Source organism: Cyclopterus lumpus, chromosome 11 (assembly GCF_009769545.1).
Source record: "Cyclopterus lumpus isolate fCycLum1 chromosome 11, fCycLum1.pri, whole genome shotgun sequence".
In the NCBI taxonomy this organism is placed as follows: domain Eukaryota; kingdom Metazoa; phylum Chordata; class Actinopteri; order Perciformes; family Cyclopteridae; genus Cyclopterus; species Cyclopterus lumpus.
Window position 1 is genome coordinate 10,746,421 of NC_046976.1, and position 20,834 is coordinate 10,767,254.

Genomic DNA, 20,834 nt, shown 5'->3' on the forward strand with positions numbered 1-20,834 from the left:
TACATACTACACACTGCACACAGGAATGCAAAGATTTGTACATTTTCTGTTTATTTGGCTCAAAGAAGAATTTGCTTCAAATGTACAAAAACAACAGCGTAAGTCTGGCTTTGGAAACGGGGACACCTATCGAGCTGTGTGAGGCATCTGGACAGCATTCAGTAGAGTTAAGCATGAATCTATGAAGCAGTGTGATACAGTAAACAAGACAAGACTCCTTCACTCATTAATTCAGTACAGTGGAGGTCTGAGCAGCTATGAAGATGTAGACTGCAGAGAGATACCTCAGTGATTTGTCTGAATGACTATTTTACCACAAGCCATGTCGACATGGATACAAATAATTTACAGGTATAACTCCCATCATATTTACATGCAAATTTGAATATGTACATTGATACATGACTTCCAAGCCCCTCTCAGAAAGTGGCTTTACATAAATGATAATTAGACATTTGGTTTGCTTTCTGGGACATGGCTTACTGCTCAACTTGAGAATATGGTTTCCTAAAGATTGAACAAGTGTACTGTTTTCTTCCGAGGCCATTATGACACTGCATACAAACAATGATATATAACCAAGACTTAGACAGACACATTTACAGGCATAGACCAGTTAAAGAAACTTGTGAAAACAATCCAAAACACTGAACATATTATACATGATCACACTAGGGGGATATTCTCTGGTGCATTATCTTAAGTCACTATAAATACAAAAATATCACACCAGCATCACCGATGCCACTTTAGAGGGACCAAACCAAGAGGGGCCTGTGTCTGATGAGTATGAAGCGTCATTTTCAATGTAACTTTCAGCACAAAGAGATTAACTCACAGACAGAAAAAGAAGACATTCTGTTAACAAAAGCCGTGTGGATAATTATATGTTAAAGACAGAATGAGAACGACAGCAGACGCTTTCCAAAATCAAGAACAAAGGACTGTGGCAATGTCACTGAGCAAGTATCGAAGAGGCAATTTGAGATGTTGCAGAAGCAGGAGGGTCAGGTTATCTGGTCAGGAGGCAAAACGTGAGTCATTTTGAAGAGTTGTAGAGTCCTCCTGGAAGATTGTTCAGACGTGCACGCAGCTCCTTCCGGACCTGGGTCACCCTCGCCAGTTTGCGTTTGTATTCCTGAAAATGTCCACAGCAAAAAAAGTTCATCAGAGCTCAAATATCTTATAGCTGGAGTTAGTGACATTGTGATTTAGTGACAAGTAGACAGTTGTAATGGATTGACATCATGTAATTAGGAAATGTGAAGAAAAGGATATGAAGACCGTTCAAAAATAGAAATAAGGTTATGTCATTGATATGATAACTTTGTATTGCATTTTGTATTACAGAATGGGGAGTTAGTTAAAAGTCTAACTTAAGTTGAATGACACAAAGTTTTGATTTCTGGCTAAATACAACGAACATGTTGTGTTCACAGTTAAGCCTCATTTGAAAAGAGTTGCGTGAGCATGTTAAACAAAAGTGTTTGTCCACTAAGCTGCAACCCATTGTACTCTTTCAAACACCTACATTTATTATGAGAGTTGAGCAAAATTAATGCATCACTACATTTGCCACATCTATAAGACTAACTAGTTACACAGTTTAGTTTCACTTCCATCTAAGAAACATGTGTAAGATTATCAAAATGTAAACAAACTTTCTTCCTCCAGTCGATTGAGAATACACAAAGAAAAGAGGGTTCAAGTATTTAGGTGTATTTTACTCTCTGAACAAGACACCTAACAGATCTGCAGGGAAGTCGTAGTGGCCGATTAGACTATGAATGAATGGCTGACACAACTGAGGGTCAGATAGCAAAGCCACCTATAAATCATGTTTTTAAAGACACAGCAACATGTAGTGTCACTCAAAGGTATCATCTTTGCTGCATGCGTGTGTTTATTGTATACGTTTACAGCTGATACATGTCAGTGTGTTGTGCTAGAAAAACTGCTTTCCTCACCAAATTTTGTGCGAGTAACACACTGCAAATTTACATTAGTTTCCATTAATATCTAATCATGTCACCAATAAAAAAAAAAAAAATACAGGCAACACAATCTTTCCCTGTAACAAGATTTGTAAAATCTTTGTTTTGACCTCTAATAACGTTATAAGTTTTCCTCTATTTGAGTGATTTGATTTCTATTGAATTGAGCTCAATTTAACCTCAAGTGTCTAGGTAACATTTACTGTCAATACTACAAAAACAATAAATACTGTTAATATAGACCATCTTCAAAATTGAAAATGTACCACCATGAGCAGCAAAATAAAAGCACTCACAAAATCATTTTTATTTTTTATTTTCAGGTTTTGTTTTATTACAAAAGACTTGACTGAGTGAAGATACACATATGAAATACTTTATCCTCTTGGTAGCCTGTGGATAAAGACTGGACAGTTATTGTCACCACAAAAAAGAAAACATGTAGTTTTTCAAGGTCAAGTGCTTTGGCCGATACTTACCGATATAGATATATACTGAGATATATAGACGTATATCCTGTATATGGAGTAAAGATTGAACCGGGTTAAATGACAAACAAGTATCTCCTAGTGAGAAGGGAAAATGTTATAATGATTCCAAGTGTATCTAATCAGGATACTCTCCAGAAGGCCTGTCAATGAAATTTAAATCTACAGTCTGAAATCGAGAGTCTAATTCAGCAACATGACAGGCACTCAGCAGAAGTATGCAACATGCTGAAATACATGAAAAGAAATGTTTATTCAAAAGATGTCTGAGGACACAGATACACAAGACAGATGAACACGAGAAACAATAATGGTGACACAAAGGTGAGGTGGACGAGACGTACAGTAATTGAAAGAAAATTGATTTACGCACTTCAAGTTTCTGCTCGTTCTGGGTCAGGCCGTCCTTCTGGCTTTGCAGGAAGACCGTTAGTGTGCGAGTGAGTTGCCGTCTATCGTCGATCTCCGCTGCCAAGCGGCCACTGTAGTCTGCTAGCAACATGCAGGCCTCCTCCACCAGCCGGGAGAGACGCTCCCCCGATTCCTTATCTGAAGGACAGAACGCACACAGAGAGCAGGACGCAATGCGTAAACATAACCACTCTAGAGGGTTCAACATTCAGTTATCCATCAATACTGGGACAATATAAATAGCTTCTGTAAACTCACTGCCAAATCAAAACATTGTTTCCAATGCTCGACATTTTTTATCTTTCCAGTTTCAGTGTCCTGCTCAAGGCCGAGAAAATACGGTTTTCCATACGGATCATGACAACATTTTTAAGGTCCAGTGAACTAACTTGGAGTATTTAGAAAAATCCTCTACTGTTGAGTTGTTGATAATTGGACAAAGAACAAATGAGGTATTGTGGAGAAGGGCAAAAAGGGGAGTGAAGTGTGGACCAAATTACTACTCCACTATATCATATTATCAAAGTTATCTGTGAAGGTCGCATAATAGTTGTGAACACTGGTCTTTTACATTAATAACAGTTTCTCTAGTACCAAACCCTGCTCCACCTGAAGACATTAATGAGGTACTTTATCAACTATACGTTATGTGTGAATGAGCTGTGGATCATACGCGTATGTACAATAGTGTGCCGTTTCCTGCCTCCTACCTGTGATCCTGTGAAGCAGTGACGTGTCTTGCACCTCAGCAGGAAGGGATGAGATGCGCTGACGCAGCACTGAGTCGCCAGAGGCTGCATTTTCCAGCTCCTGAAGAGCTCGGATTAACTCTGCTGTCTGAGAGAGAAGGAGGAGGAGGATGATGATGAACAGGGAAGGAAGGAGAGAGGAGCAAATGAAAGAGAGAAGTTAAGGAAGTATGATAAACTTAGGAGTTAGCATGAGTATGTGTCAAATATGAGCAATATTAGAGGCAGCAGAGAAAGGAAGTATTGCAATACAAATCCATCCAGAGGCAGCTGAAACCGCTGTAAAAAGCATCATTAAAAAGACCTTTACATGGTAGAGTATATTACGTTAACACCCTGTATTTATGGCGACGTTGTTGGTTTTGTCAATCACCTGCGGAGGCTCAGCCGGGGAACTCTGGGAAGCAAAGTCCTCATCATCTGGTCGGATCTCCTCATACGGCCTCTTCTTAGCCTTCTTCTCTCCATCTAAGATTTAAAAGAAAAGATGAACAGAGCTTTCCATAAGTGTCAGCTGCCAGCCAAACACGCAGCTACTCATTCAACTCAAGCCAGGTACTTTATTATATTATTTTTTGATTATAATAAGATAGTGTTCATAAATACTAAAACAATGCTTGTACATTTTACGACCACTGGCCTCCACTTAAAACAATGCAAGCAAGATGATAGAGAACCGTGTGATCTACCTGCATCAGTCACGCCCCCACAGGCTCTTTATGGATGTGTGTGAAAAGGGAAAGTGGTCGGCAGTGTTTCACAAATATTACTAAAATAATTGATGACAACACACATTAAGAACCGGTGGAAGGAACTGGTCGTTTGTGCAGTAAGTAAATTAACAAATTCCACTGGTAAGTGACAGACTTATATGGGCTTCATGAATTAATCATCTTTATGCTTGTTTAGAGTGGCGCTATCTCTAAGATGCATTTCAAACACACTAAAACAGACAATGTTGTCAAAGTAACCGGCCGATGTCATATGAGGAAAATGTAGGCCACCACATACACCTGAAGGTTCACCAAAGCGTGACGCGATGCGAAGGTGCAAAACAACCTGCTGTGATTTCACGTCATCGTAACACAAACTTACCGGGCACAAATGAACTAATTATGTTCTCTTACTGCAATGATGCAGAATTATTTAGATTAATAACCGTAATATAATTACCGTTTTGGAAATTGTAATTCCTTGCACGACTCGTTACCAGGGAAAGTAATAATACTCCAGTAGTAGTAGTAGTAGTAGTAGTAGTAGTAGTAGTAGTAGTGTTAGTGTTAGTGTTGGGTGAACTCACAAAGGACTTGTGAGAGCTGATCCAGCAGGTTGATCTCGTACACAGCTCTCTCCTGCCAGATAGACAAAACCCGACCCAACTGTTTCTTACAGCCCTCCTCGCCATCTCTGGACAGGAAAACACAAGACAGAACAGGCTGTCGGTCAAACAAAATGTAATTCCTGTATTGTGTTGTATCTAATTTGACAGCTCAAATGTCAGCTAAAATAGCAGTTTGTATGAAATGAGCGGATTGCTTTACATTTATGGTCCATCAAACATAATACAGGACAAACTGGGAAATGTTCATGTTGGTTAATTTAATTTGATGAATATTTGTACTGTTGCTTCTCCAAGGTCAAATCTGGCAACACTGTGTGCCGAATGATTCGAGTCCATGGAAGATGACAGAAAGGTCTGAACTGAAAAGGAAGCGCATACTGGGATGTTGATCTCATTTTCTGCTTTTCAAAATGATGGCTATATTTCTGCATTTTTCCTTTTCTGTTGTCTTGATTTGCATGTTTGGTATAAAGATAAGTAATCAAATTACTTCACTATAACATTTTGATACTTGGATTAGGTTAATAGGTACTACAGGTCATTCATTAGTAACTATATCGGATAACATTTGTAAAAGTAACCCTCCTAACCTTGTAATTAAACAACAGACAAACAATAAAAAAACACACCTACACAGTCCTAAATTAGATAAGTCAACAATGCATTTTCATTTTCATGAGCCATTTATAGAAATGTAGATCTACAAATGATTTGTAAAAGAAAATCTGACCTGGATACATGTTTGAATGCATCAACGATGACCGGTGCAAAGTCCTGTGTGAATTCTGGTCCTTTCTTCTTGCTGTTCTGAATGACGTCATTGGCCAAGTAAAGGAAGGTCAGCTTGCGTGATACCTGAGCTGCATGCATTCAAATGTACAAATACACATATTAAAGTGAGGACGTTGGTAATAATTTACATGACTGAACTTTAAGCCCAGTGGTAGGTCAATTATCCAACTAAAACTAAAAAATATTGATTTCATTCTTCATGAAATGATTCCAGGAAAATGGTTTTCCCACCAAGCCAGACCATTGTATATTAAAGTTACTCTTCAAACCAGCAAATCCCCTCACTCACAACAATCAGTCACAGCTTACAACAACATATATCCAGTAACAACCATTTAGTCATAGTTCATTCTTCACTATACATTAACTACGTATAGGAATAGGTTGGTGAAGAATTTATATTTTCTTCAATCTAATCACAAAGCTTGTTATGTTACATGTATTTTCCATTTGGGTTTTATCCACCAACATGTTCTTCATAGCACAGTCATATTATACAAGTAATGTTGCATATCTCTAAATGTGTGATTTCTGTCTCCATTGTTATGAACACTGTACACTCCTTTAAGTCCTTAGAGACCGTACTAAAATAAAACAACCTCTTGAGATATCATTAGGATTTTGAATAGCACCCAAAGGAAACGTGTGCCAGTATTAGCTACAACTACATTGTAGTAATACCAGACATCCATGCAACATGCTTTTTAAAACCAATTCTTAAAAATATTCATAAAGAATCTATTATGTACTTCTACTGTAACTGCATCTACTGACAAAGTGTGAACACACAGACTTTAACTGTGATGAAAAAATCCAATATCTGTGTCTGTCGCAGGACTGTAATAAACCCATCCAATAAGTTAATTCGGCCCAAATATAGTGAGTGGACGGGCTGCTCATTACTCTTCATCGGACTCTTCGACAAGCTGCTATAGTTTGACAGCTGTGAGTCCTAACAACAGCCACGCTTGGAAGAGTGAGAAAGAAATGAAGGGAAAAAATTATTGAAAACCCCTTTTGGCGTAGCTTAAGTTTTCTTACATTCCAGAAGAAAATTAAGGTCCGTCCTAGCAGCGACAAACAGCAGAAGCTAGAATACCCGATTAACTAGAGGAAGTATCATCGGCCACCTGAAATTGAGGTTGAAGTTATTGATTGACAATCAGTTATCCCACGTGACTGACCTATTTGTTGACCTATTTGTTCAGTGTTTACCAGATGAATGATGAACTTTCCAGCAGTCCATCAAGAGAACAAATGTCAATGTAGGGGTGAACATGAAACTAAAAATAATGCAACAACTGATCTTGTCGGGCCACTTGGGAGCATCAGAAACAAGTTGTGAACTTGAGCAACACAACCACATCTAAGTTGATATGAAAAACCGTTCACACATCAAGCAGTTACAGAGTAACATTATCTTTCATTTGAAGTTGTGTCTAGGAAATGTAAGTCCAATATTCACTTGATTATAAGTTTTAGTCTACGCGAAGCAGGTGTATCACTAAAATAAATCCCCTTTCAAATGGTATAACTTCACACACACAATCTTTTATTTTTCTTGTCATAAATACATAAATGAAGCTACATGAATTGATTTGTTGGACACTTGGTGGCAGTAGAACAAACTGTAAACACAGCATTGATATATTATCACCTTTCAACGATACTTACACGTCCCACAAATGTGGAGCGACATTAGCCTTAACTAAACACCTGGATGCTCTGTTTTGGTCTCCGCCTCTTTGTCTGTGGGCGGTTCAGTTGCTAAAGCTCCATTATGTTCACCAGCTATTCACGAACATCCTCAGTCCGCCATGTGGTGAGACTGGCATCTTGTTCATCAGTGCTAACAGTCATGTCTTACATTTAGAGGCTACCTTTAACTTAACTAGTCCTAACACGTGACCATTAACCAGGCCAACGTTGGACAGGTCACATGTTAAAAACTAAGTTACCGTTAGCCAGGTGAGTCCACACCTTTTCAACTGCCAACGGTGTCGCTCTATATGTGGCTGGCGTTAACAGTGACGGTGCTTTAAATAGCGACGATAACGTCAGTGGGCAATGAACAATCAGGCTTTATTTAGCTATAGCCAGCTTCTGCACTCAAGTTAACTTGCGTCTGTGTGTGTATTGTTATGGGGAACTAGCTAGCTAGCTGTTAGCTTATGTCGACCTTACCTTTTTTCAGTTCGTTGATCCAAACATTGACAATAGTCCTCGAGTGTTTTCTGTGATGAATGAGCCACAACGACAACGTCTGCACACTTTGCTGCGAGTTGCTGAGCTCGGTCAGTTTCTTCTCTAAAGCTGCCTCAGAAAAAGCTGACATTTTGACGAGCTGCGAAGGGGCGGCAGCACTGGGAGAGGCAGCTTCACGGCGTCTCTGCAGCTAGTTAGCCACCAGTCACTAACGTCACATGCATTGCAGCCATCCAAATTAAATATAATACGCTGCCCTGTGTAAAGCTTTGGGGTTACTGCTTACTAGCTCGCTACCACCGTCCTCTAAGTAGTGATGAGCTGCCTTTCTGGTTTAGCCTGTGACCACAGCAGTCTGCAGGAGCTGCTTCCGCATGCTGCGTTCAAGTCCGATGGAATTGACAATATGTGTGTGTGTGTGTGTATATATATATATATATATATATATATATATATATATATATATATATATATATATATATATATATATATACACATACATACACACACATATACATACACATACATACATATATACATATAGCATTATCAGGGTTATCCGATGAGTTCATTAAAGCCATGACAAATGTTTTTGTGAGGTTGTTGGTGGTTTCTACTGGTCGGCAGCACACAGACCACTGGTCACTGAGTGTACACGTGTGTGATTCCCAGTCATGTATGGGGATGAAATTATGTTGTTGAATTTGACTGCGTTGAGACTTTGCAGCTATGTACCCCAAGGCTTAAACCTATCAGTTACCTTTCCCCACCCTCCATAATGTGAACTTTGATTTAAAATCTTACATTTAAAATCAAGAGACAGACATTCTTTCACATCCTATCATTTTGCACCACATCACCGGTCATTTGCATTGTTAAACGTACAGTACATTAATATTGTTAGCTAACCGTACAATGCCAACTGGTGATAACAGGTCGTCCAAAAGAAATTGAGAAAATAAACTCAAGCACAAACCTAAAGTAGGCCATCAAACATTTTATTAATTTAAATAAATTCTTCTTTGAAGATATTCAAACACAGCTTGTACATAATGCAGATCGCATTGACATTGTAGTCCAAAAGAAATAGAACATTTAGATATTAGTATTATTTGTAGCACATCCAATAAACTGTCACAATCTAGGCTTGTTTCAGTTTAAATGTACACAATCGCATGTTTTTAAGATTTGGATAAAAAAAAAAAAAATGCTAAATCAACATGTGTTTCACAAAAAAAAAAAAAAAAGTAGTCATAAATAATGTTAACAATAAAAAGGGGCCAAAGTGGCAAACTGAGGATATAAAGGTTGTAACACTCCAGGAAAAAAACATCCATCCATTAAGAGGTTCCCATTTCTGACAGAGACCATTCAATTTAGAGGAACATAAAAATACGCCACGGTACAATAACAAATCAAGCTTGAGCATCGGAGCGGGATTTCATTACATAGGGACACCAGTCCCTTCAGTAGAGGTCTCAATGGTGGCAACATAAGCAGAATTAAACTTGGAGAAATGGATTTGCTCAATCCGAGTTTCCAGAAATCATCAAATCATGACCAATGGTGAACTCCCATGTATGTTGGCAATCGTCTCTGTTCAATCTCAAGAAACGGTACAGTAGGCTCCGGTGCAATGCTGCCACTGTGAGAGAGGGGATCTCCCAAGCAAGGGTGAACGTTGATCCACGCAGCATCTGACTGAGCAGCCACTTCACCAGACACACCATGCTGTCCTGCACTGCCCGTCAGAAGACTTGTATGACCTTGTGCCATGGACTGATTCTGTTGGAGTTGTTGGTAGTAATAATGCTGCGCAACATCCAAGTTCATCTTGTGTCCTTCTCTTGACACTACGCCAACGTTACTCTGTAAAGTTGAATTGTACCACTGCTCCGTGCAGCTCGTCTCCCGTTCATAGTGAGCGTTATAGGATGACAAGTCCTGAGTGTAGGAGACAGCAGGTGACAGCCACCCGGTTTGTGTCTGTGGGCTTTCATTTTGACCCTCGTTGTAAAACCTCTCTCTTGATCTTTCTTCATAACCATGTTGTCCGGTGTGATTATTTTCCCCATAAACCTTTCGGTATTTTGTTACAGTTAAGTGTTCTGACTGCTTGTCGTATTCAGCGTCATTGAAATAACCCTCCCCCTCTTGATGCTGAGTGACTGTGGAGTTTCTTTCTGGCTCCATGTATTGACCAGCATCTGCATCTCCACTATAGAGGTCATGCTGAAGTTGTGAGGCGTGTTCAGCGTGGTTCATTTCCAATGGTCCCGTGTCATCGTTCAACTCAAAGCACTCCGATTGGGACTCTGGCAGGGGAGTGAGATCTAAGTGGGCTGGAGGGGAATATGCAGATGACACGTGAAGGCAGTCTGTGCTGAGAGAGGTCCTCTCCAGCAGCATTGAACCTTTGGTGAGAGCCATGCTTACATTGAACACAGGATTAGTCCCTTTCCTCGTTTTCCTCTTAGCAGTCAACGTTTTTGGCCATTGTGACAGCAACACGCCACAATTTTCTGGCATGACTTCATTTGAAGTCTTGTTCACACTTGGCCCTTAAAGAAAAAGTGTAAATTCGACCCACAAAACCACAATAAATCACAAAAATATTGAATTACTGAGAGACAAAACAGAGTTTCCCTCCCCTTCAAATGAACTGTTGCTTCCTAAGACACAAACCTTTGACAGCTATTTTCCGCTTTTGGATGTCAGTATGTACCCATCCATTACACAGCATCTTTATACCTGTAAAAGAAAAAAAACAATACAAAATGCACTGGATGGAAGAATAGTATGGAGTTGAAAAAGTGTGTGTTTAAATGCTGAAAAATGAAGATAGTGAATAATAAAACGGCTGTTAATGCAAGTTAATAAGTTAAACTCAAAGTATTATTTGATCTCAAAACTCACTCCTCCCTAAACTATAAAAAGGTGGCGGTCCATCGTGGAGAACGGAGGCTGTGGTCACCTTGGTTTTGGGTGATTACTGCATGCATGCATGCATGCATGCATGTTTTATTTTAAACAGCCACCTTTCAAGCCTGGAGGGAGTTGAGTGTTTCAAACTTGAAACTTTGTGAAGCATCACTTTTAATCACAGCATCAAGTATCACACCACCTTTACCTCAAGAAATGAATCTGTAAGCGTGTTTGAGGGCAGAGAGTCAAGTCAGTGTGTTACTTACATCACAAATCAGTCATCAAGAGCAGAGAGTTGGAACTAAAGAGGAAATGGTGTATGGCCTAACAAGAAAACTGGATGGGCATGCATTTGTACTTACACCAGTGGTAACTTTTGCCAGTCAGTAGGCTACACAGGGATTCTGGTGGGTTTAACACCTGGAAACACGAGATGTTTGAACATTTTGATAGACAGATGAGAGCGAGTGGATTCCTCATTTACACCCAGGTGAGCATAATCAAGGCGGGGATCATCTGTAATTAAAGGAAATATGATACCTGCAGCTCTCCTCTGCCCTCCTCTTGCTCCACTTTCTTAGCCAGAGATTGGAGAAGCGGATAGTTGTTATTAATATCTGCCATCATCACCTCCACGTTCTCAGGATGAATTTCCATCTAAACACAGACGTTGTCAGGGAACTTAAAAGTAAAACCTTGCATGTTCTCTGCAGCCTCGGGGTGCGTAATGGTGAAGTAGTATTGTTCTTGATTATTGCCATTACTGATTCAAAACCAACTGACCAAGTAGTTCACAAGATGGGAAGATTTGGTCAGGTGATCAATGATGTCCTTTCTGTTGGATCGGATGCGGCAGCAGTGACATAAGAAACAGTATGTGTGGCCATCTTCACTTCTACATTCAACCACGCGGAAAAGACCTGTTGCAAACATGTGTAAACAGCTACTCTTAAAGCAATAGTTTGACGTTTTTGGGAACATACACCGATTTAGATATGATCAATACCACTCAGGACTGTACAATAAATATGTAGCCTCAGGCTGGTTAGCACATAGACTGTAAAGAAACGACATGGCTACCACAAAAGTAACAAAATCAACCTCCCAGCATCACTACAAAACATGTTCTTATGTTATATCTCTTTGATTAATCCATACAAAAATGTAAGTGTAAAAACTACAATTCGCCAATTTACGGAGATTCAATATATTGAATATCTTTGCCGCATTAGTCATTGGCTGGGAACAGTTTCCAGGCAACCAATGGAGACCCTTGTACGTTTCTAGTCCGAGTCAAGAAATAAGATATACTAAACTACATATTTATCCAACAGACATGAAATTGGTATTGATCTTCTAATCAAGAATATGAATATTCTACTCCTTAAAATTATCTAAAACCATAATCTATGGAGTAGCACTCATCACTTGAATTCTCACCAGTGTGAAATTACTGATGTCTAACAGTTATTTTTGGTTATGGTGCAAGTAACAACATTTCTGTTTAGTTTCCTAAACGGCTTTAGTGCATTACAAAAATCCATATGTGCAAAAATGTCTCATCCTACAATCGATTAAAATGTTTACTTTTCAAATCATGTCGAAAGAAGTTTCTGCATTTTCTAGCACCTGTTGCTGTTGTTTATCTGCGCTCACCAATAAGAGGCGTGGTTCCTGTGTAGCCGTCAAGAAGGCTGTGGCTGTTCTCCGATAGAACCGTGGGTTCAGGTGATGTGTTCTCTAACCAGCCTTCGGACTTGACCAAAGCTACAGTTTTGTTTGTCTCTGCTGAGGTCTTGAGGAACTTCGTGGACGTTCTTTCTTGGTTCTGGGAGAACAATACGATCCTCTGCGATTGGACGGGATGAGGCTGCAGCTGCACAGGTGAATGTCTCTCAGGTTCACCCTGCCCATCTTTTAAGATTGTTATCAGAGTTACTGCTGTTACTGCTGTTAAAAATAGAAAGAGACTGAAAATAGTTTCACAAAAAAAAGACACCGGAAATGAGAAGACAGCATGTGGGAATGAAGGGGTGGAGAGGGATAGAAAACCACTGTTCTAAACGAGTGAATAGTCACTGACCCGCTTTCTCACTGTGTGTTGTCATCTTCTGGTATACAGCATCTTCAACCTCTAACCACTTAATATAAAAAAGGTGTAACAAGATATGAGTACTCAAAACACTGATCGGTTTGGAACTACAAACTAAAACATACAGTCAAAATAGCATACCTGGACTTCTCCAGGCCCCTCTTTTCCCTCAAGTACCGTGGCCATCTCCATCAGCGGCCGGGCCAGTTTAGACAGGTCAGACTTCTCCTGCCATTCACACACTAAGTGAGGGTGCCAGGCTTTCTGACAAGCAAAACAACACCTGTGAATAAGCTACAATCCAAGGCAGCACAAACGCTTGCCACCATGACTTATTTTACAGCACTACTTACAATGTAGTTGTATCTGTGGAGGCTTCCCATAATGTGGTTCCGCATGTCAGCTTTACCAAGTCGACACACACACACGTCACACAGGTAAAACACTTCTCTGTTTTGTGTACCCGCCTTCACGCATTCTATAATGCTGCCCAGGCCTGAAGGTACAAAAAATTACAAATTATTTAAATACACACAGAACACATGCAACATACACACAAAATAGGGAGTTGTTTCAACAGACCAATAATGGGTTGCAGTCTGTTCTTGTTGTTCAGATAGACCCTCAAAGAATTGAACAGCAGGCTTTTGGTAGAAATGCCTACAAACAGAGAATGTATCAGACAAACTTCCTTACAGACAAGAAACCACCTTGAGATGGGATAACAACGCCAAACCAGGCCAAGGGGATACAGTGGGGGGAGGGGCCATTGGCCTCTTCTCCACTTTCTACCCCCAAACTTCTGGCACCGCGCTCATCCCACACCCGTCTTCAAACTCTGCCTCCATGTTGCTCTCAACTCCACACCTGTAAAGTTTCATGATTTCATCTTGCACAGACAAACAGTAATGTATTCACCTGCTAAAGTACTCAAAATTGCTTACAATACCAGGGTCGCTGTTGCGGAGCCCTGGTCAAAAGTTGAGTTAGCATGGGAGCCCACATGCAGACAGCAAAATACATACCTGTTTGGGCTTCAACCGGCTGCATGCTGCAGATAGAAACACCACCTGCACACAGCTGAAGTTGGAGTTTACAGTAAGTGAATCTAATTTGAGTGCGCTTGTGTCCAGATGCCTTGACTATTTTAGTTCTACCTAAAAAGTTAAGCAAATTTGGAAAGGGAAAGGAAAATAAAAGAACTTCCAGAAACTTAGTTGAATAATGAAAATGTAAGAGAATAAAGAGTACGAGATGAATTAGGGTCAGCAATGACAGGAATTCCATCACAAACTACATCAGTCCCCATGGAGAGTCCCTTCATTTAACTTAACTTACATAAATACTTATATCATGCATCTATTCACTGTACCAAAGTTTACCAAGCCACAGAATGGCAACGATAATTGTGAATATTGGTTAGGCATGTTTAGTGTTGTAGTTGTTTGTGTCCAGTCCTACTTGTATCTGCTGGACATCACATTCGTCTTGTATTAAAATAATAGGACCACTGACACCGATACTGTAAGCTGTCTAAATCAAACCGACCACTAGATGGCGCTGCAGCAGCAGCATCACACAAACGGAATGGGACTTAGTATTAAGTTGCCAAAGTGATTTTGATCACTTTAGTTATGGTTGGTTAGCTTCCCTCTATAGCTTCAGTGTCACAGATGAACGCTTTACAATAAACTCTCCGTCCAGTTCAGGAGGTTATCGATCCATTTCATGACCCGACGAGCTCAACTAAACTAAACCACCTTTCAGCGCGAGCGCCGACTCACAATAACGTAAACCTCCTCGACAGGCAAGTTAACCGTCACTTCAAACCTAAACGGACAGCACAGAGTTATGAACACTGTGTAACAATTACGTTTAAGGATTACATCGAAATCGTGACTTCACCTCAATCGTTTAAAACTAAACTTTGCCCCGCGTGACTAACGTCACATCTGTTGTCGCTATTTAACACAGCGGATTTAAGTAAGGGCTGAAGTTACCAATTTAAACCACCTAAACTAACACGCTTGAGTTAAACGTGTCATAGAAACAATTGTAATGAGTTGGTTCAGGTAACATTAAAGCTCAGGCTATCGAGCGCGCGGGGAGCTCACCGTTACTCCGGGTCCGTCTCCTCGTTGCTCCCTCGACTTGGTCGAAATCTGAGATCCGGGAAGTAACGTTCAAGGACAATGTGGATAAAAAGACTTCAGTTGTACCAGCGGGAGAGGAGCGAGTTATCTCGTGTGTGCTCGCGTGTGTGTGTGTGCGTGTGTACGCGTGTGTGTGTCAGTGAGTGAATCATTTTGAAATATTTCTGCACTGTAAGGGCATCTGGTCCATATTTACATCCGATGACTGTTTGAATGCTCAGATGAAAATAGTGTTAGTCTTTTTGATTAAATCTTGTCTTTTTGTATCCTCTTTCCCGCCTAGTTGAGAGAAACTGTTTGACAATGATTGACAGCTATCTGTTAGGGAAGCCTTTGTTGTGTCATGAGACAGGCCTGTGTGAGAAGTCACACCATAACTATCTTTGTGAAACAGACTTATATTCAGCCTTAGCAAATCCACTCACACTTCCTATCGACCCTAATTTAGATGCCAATCAAACACCGACCACCTAAACAAGGCCTGAGGACATAAGCAACACACAACACATAAAACAGTAGGAGGTCAACAATATAACTTTTGAAAGTATTCAACTTTGCTTTTAGCTCAATAAAAGATGATAAGTCATGCCAAGGGATAGAAGAGGATGAATCATACTCCATTTCTAAATGAAAACAAATCTCATTACTAATAAAATATATATTACACTTTAAGATACCACTCACTAATGACTTATGGTTACAAAGCTCACCGTTGTGTAAGTGTCAGCCAGGTGCTCAAAACCACAGAGACTTTACGGCCTCATGCTTTCTGCTTTTCACTTTCAAAGAGTTCACTTGAAGTTCACCGCAGTTTCACGATTTTGCAGCAATGTTTCCAAGTATTTGTTTCCCTGACATTACTTACTTACTTAATTAATTAGTTGAACCCTACATGGAGATAAATATATAAGAGTATTTCTTGTCAGAGTTTAAAGGTGCTAAATTCTAAATTCAGAACAATAATATAGCAGCAAACAATTATTTGCTACGTGGCGATATAGTGGAGTTGTAAAGTAAACACATATGACAAATACATTATAGGAAATATATTTTAAAACATATAACTAAGCATATTATGTGGTGACAGGAACGTTTTCACACTTCCTGTGTTTGTTGTAACCTGAGCTCCTCTGTGCTTCTGGCCACACATGCATGTTAGCTCTGTGAGCAATAATACATTTATAAGTTTTCTGGAACTACACAAATGTAGAGTAGCCAAAATCGGTATAGTAAAAGTGCTGTTATTTTGCAAAAAAAAGTAAGTAGAGCGTAGTGGGAGGAGGACTCTCCTTCCGGGCTGACTGCCTCCAAGGCTGTGGGGTGATAGCTACACTGTCTCTTCATCTAGGACATGAGGGGGAGAGAGCCACACCTAAATCATAACATGCCTACACATTGAGAGGCTTGTTGAAGGAACACCACTCCAAGGGAGATAATTGAAGCCTTGAGCCGCATGATAACTGAGACGTAAAGCCTGGCGGGGAAAATACTCCATATTTGATATATCTTATCTCTGTACATCCAGCACTTTGTATTGTGACTGCATTCTTGTTCATCACTTGTATTGCTGGAACTCGGTTCTCCTTAAATTGAAGCTTCAATAAACCTTCAGTTTAAGACATCGAAAGTCTCCTGCTGCTTCTTCTGTCTTCAGTTAATCTGCTCATAAGACTTCCATCACATCCTCTACTAGGCATGGGAGATAAGAACATTTCATGTCATGATTATCCTGGCCAAAATTATTGTATTTCACAACATTGGTAAATGGTTATCCAAATCAAAATATGCTTAAAACTCCTGAAATGGCAGTAAAACATGCTGGAATCAGATATTTTGATCGGAAACATATTTGTATTGCATTACAGATCCAACACTTTTTGTTGTTGTGAAAACCAAACAAGAATAAGAGTCTAAAATGTAAAATGTGACATAATACAACTTGTTTAACTAAGATTTGCCATATGTCCTTGTCTTTATTTCTGACAGTCACTGTAGTGGATCTACTTCCTCCCTGGCCGCAGCCCTTTTCCTTTCCACCTTTCCACATCCATCCTCCGTCACACACAACTTTCCACATAACCCTCAGGGATAACTTTTCTGTGTTTGCAGTGAGTGAGATCATAATGTGTCGTGGTTATTTACAATAGTGGATATACATACATTAACACATATACATACATTCAATTCAATTCAATTCAGTTTATTTTGTATAGCCCAATATCACAAATTACAAATTTGCCTCAGAGGGCTTTACAATCTGTACACATACGACATCCCTGTCCCAGGACCTCACATCGGAATGTACACGTGCACGCACGCACGTACACACACACATACATACAGTATACGCACATACATATCTGTAATTGTATTTTGACTTGTAAATAACCCAGTGAAAGTAGAACGCAAACTTAATCTTAGTCTTTAATCTTTATCAGGATGTTTCACTGAGATTAAGATATTAAACAACATAACATAAACAACACTACTACACAAGAGTCATACAAACATCAGGAAGTAAAGTCACTCTACAAGGATGTCTATGGTAAAGTAGTAACTGGTTTGTGTACTGTAGAATAGATGTGTTTCCCCAGTAAGCATAAGTGATTGCTCTTGGTTACGAGCAATAGAACATTCTTAGGAACTATGTTTGGGTATTTCATTACCATCAACTCACAATTCCAGACATCAGGTTTTCTGATTGCGGCTCAGGGATACATACAATGTGCCAGGAGTCCCCTGGAGGACAGGGCTGATGTGACTCACAAGAGAGACGATTGGTTTCGGAAGACCGTGTACAATTCCCTGAATGGCACTGATACATTTCGAGGGAAGGTACCCTAAAACATCATCACATTAGTTCAAACTTTATGGATTACATTTGTTTGCTGCTCTGCACTTCACCCACAAAGTTCACTCAGTCAAGGTGAGAAGTGTAAAATAGTAAGACTTAAATTATTCTCTTATATCTTCTGTAATTGATGTTTATACTTGTATTTGCCCCACCAGTCATCAACATTCACACTCAATGGACTCCTCACACGCTCATTCTGTAATAATGAGCCTACATCCTGGAAGTGAGACCTCCAGAAAGAAAGTCACATCCAACTATATAGAGAGTGATCACATGGTTAGGGGGAGACATACATTGGGTGGGGGAGGAACGGATTTACAGAGTGACCACATGGCCGCAGGAGACGCCTTTACGTGAGGAGACGTGTCTGTTAGGAGGGTCACACTTTCCTTTGATTGTTATTCAAAGACAGAAAAGAGGATTTGTATTGTGGTATATTCGGCCTTGCTTAGAGGTTCGGATTCCAAACCATCGTTCCATATGTCTGTCCCACCCCCCCCTCCCGCTCTTAGACCTGTTGGAGGGAAGGGTCTGTATTCCTGTGCCTGGAACATATGTGTTTGGATAGGGGCCCCTGTGTTGTGTTATCTCAAGTTTTGAGATTCCTTCATCATCATTCTTCAACATCACTGTCGCTTGAAATATACGACAGTATGTAGTGGGACATCTGCTGCATGAAACTACAAGTCACACATGGCAAGCTTTAATAGTCTACGCTATTCACTTATATGAGAATATGAAATACCAAAAGCAAGACACACAAGTTAAAAATAGGCTTGAAGTTTGGGCATGGATCAACATTTTAGTGCATTTATCTAATTGGCAAACAATATTCTGTAATCATGACATATTAGGAAACCAAGACTTTGTTTTGAATAAAGGCCTGTGTTGGAAAGATTCTACTCAACACCATGTGTAAAAATCCATAATCGGGTCATTTATTCTTGCAATAAGGAAATCAAACACATATTATGCTTTCTAGTCAATACTCAAAGGTCTTGTCCTTTATACTCTGTGGCAAACACTTCATGCCAGGAGGGGGTGGTGGAGATTTCACCCCACTGGACGCAGCTCCCTCCTTAGCTTCCATGAGATCAGGTCTCGATGGTCTTTCTGTGGGTGCTCTGAGGCATTCCAGAGAAGCAGAAATATACTCCCTGGTGTCCTTCAGCAAGGCCCTCATACCATAAATGTTATTAATGATCTCTCAGAAGATAAGTCACATATTAGGTGTAATTAAAACAAGGACAATTTATAGCATCCATATGGGGTCTGTCTCCTCTCTTTTGGGTTGAAGATTTTCCCCTTGCATCAGTTGTCATTCATTTCCCACAGAGGTCCGGCCTCTTCTCGCGTGACATTGAAGCTCCTGCAAATGCCACAGGAGGAGGATAGTCAAAATAACCTGACCGTGAAACTGAACATGCCCCAGAAATGCTCTCCTCCCTTTCTCTACTGCCACCATTACTAATATTCAACTTCCAGGAACTGGGGAAGCAGCCCAGTGTTTTAGAAATATCCTCAACCAACAGATGTTTTTGTACATGAAAAGGAACATTCACATAATCTTACCTGAGACCACAGGTGAACAGTGAATACATTAAATATATGTATTATCTTATAGTCTCTTGTCTATACTACATCCATTGATTAGACCCTCCAATACTCAATGAACATCTTGACTTCATTTGGAGGAAATTGTTAAAACCTTAAAAAACAATTCAAGAATTGTACTGACTTGCTGGAATTATTAAAAAAGTATTTCAGTATGTAAAAAAATTACGAACCACACTTTTGATATATTTAGCTTGAGATCAAAATGTATAGATACATATAGATCAAATCTCACAAATATAAAATGAGTGAAAAATATGTTATAGAAAGAATAAATGTTGCTCACATGAATGTATGCAAATGTAATAATATATTTAATGTCACTAAGAAGAAACCTTTCAATCAATAAGTCCAATGAGATGTGTTCCCTTTCCAATAACTCATAAAATCTTCTATCAGTGCCTCTGAAATTGGAGTTAAATGAAGATAATAACCCTAATAACGCTGCATAATGTAATAGATATGTTATGAGTATTTATATTCCTCAAAGTAAGTTGTATAACTTGTCATTGTGCAAACCATCACAGGCTTGCATTGTGTCATTTGTGGTCCATGCAGCAGCTGACTGCCTGCATGCACACCCTCTTCACTGCTGTCAAATAAAAACGCATATGTTCTTTGCCTTTCGGATAGAACATATATCTCCTTTAACGGCCAGGGCCTGGAGCCAGATGTTCCAGGACCCAACCTTGATCACTCTCATAACTTTGTATGACTATCTCTGGAGCGTGCACTTCTACACTCTGTGACTATGTATAACTGCCTCTTCCTGCAAGAATACATCATTTAAAAGAAAAGTTATGTTTTCAATATTCTTAATTTCGCCTTAAAAAGACTCAACAGCGGGTCAAATAATTGTCCACCATAAGGGACACAAGTTATATGTTTAGATGTCTTTCTGCCATGTGTACCCTCAGACACGGAATTTAACCCCATGGCAGGGGCCTATCCAATGGTGGGACGTAAGCTCTCGACAATGACACGCTTTCCTGTGACGATTCTGATAAAAGGGGCGATACAGGAGTGAGGAAGTTGTACATCTGGGAAGTCTTCATCTTCATAGATCGCAAAGATCTCACACAGCAAGTGTTCAATCAGGAGAGACTAGTTTAGAGTTTAACAATAATGTATTACAATTGTATATATTTGAATAGTGCAAAGTCTTTGGCGATTGGACTCCAACCTGAATTAGGATAAGAATTGGACAGCCTGGGG

The 20,834-nt window shown here is 39.8% G+C and overlaps 2 protein-coding genes across 11 annotated transcripts; both read right to left on the minus strand.

Moving 5' to 3' along the window:
* Nucleotides 1-33: 33 nt before the first annotated feature.
* On the minus strand, nucleotides 34-8,384 carry LOC117739438 (regulation of nuclear pre-mRNA domain-containing protein 1A-like). 2 transcript variants are annotated; one of them, XM_034545843.1, is made up of 7 exons: nucleotides 7,961-8,384; nucleotides 5,715-5,844; nucleotides 4,943-5,049; nucleotides 4,016-4,110; nucleotides 3,604-3,730; nucleotides 2,856-3,031; nucleotides 34-1,138 (listed from the first exon to the last, which is right to left on the minus strand). In XM_034545843.1, the coding sequence occupies exons 1-7, from the start codon at nucleotides 8,109-8,111 to the stop codon at nucleotides 1,040-1,042; spliced, it is 885 nt and encodes a 294-aa protein (XP_034401734.1). In that variant the 5' UTR covers nucleotides 8,112-8,384; the 3' UTR covers nucleotides 34-1,039. The 2 variants fall into 2 exon arrangements, with proteins under 2 accessions (XP_034401734.1, XP_034401733.1); XM_034545842.1 differs by lacking the exon at nucleotides 34-1,138 and having other exon boundaries at nucleotides 1,165-3,031.
* Nucleotides 8,385-8,963: 579 nt separating this feature from the next.
* Nucleotides 8,964-15,289, minus strand: si:ch211-199g17.2. 9 transcript variants are annotated; one of them, XM_034545077.1, is made up of 13 exons: nucleotides 15,113-15,286; nucleotides 14,024-14,078; nucleotides 13,581-13,658; nucleotides 13,352-13,494; nucleotides 13,140-13,262; nucleotides 12,990-13,047; nucleotides 12,563-12,856; nucleotides 11,690-11,826; nucleotides 11,447-11,563; nucleotides 11,269-11,326; nucleotides 10,667-10,732; nucleotides 10,418-10,542; nucleotides 8,964-10,323 (listed from the first exon to the last, which is right to left on the minus strand). In XM_034545077.1, the coding sequence occupies exons 2-13, from the start codon at nucleotides 14,046-14,048 to the stop codon at nucleotides 10,315-10,317; spliced, it is 1,233 nt and encodes a 410-aa protein (XP_034400968.1). In that variant the 5' UTR covers nucleotides 14,049-14,078; nucleotides 15,113-15,286; the 3' UTR covers nucleotides 8,964-10,314. The 9 variants fall into 9 exon arrangements, 7 of the variants coding, with proteins under 7 accessions (XP_034400968.1, XP_034400964.1, XP_034400965.1 ...); XM_034545076.1 differs by having other exon boundaries at nucleotides 10,162-10,296; nucleotides 15,113-15,287; XM_034545073.1 differs by having other exon boundaries at nucleotides 8,964-10,542; nucleotides 15,113-15,285.
* Nucleotides 15,290-20,834: the final 5,545 nt, after the last annotated feature.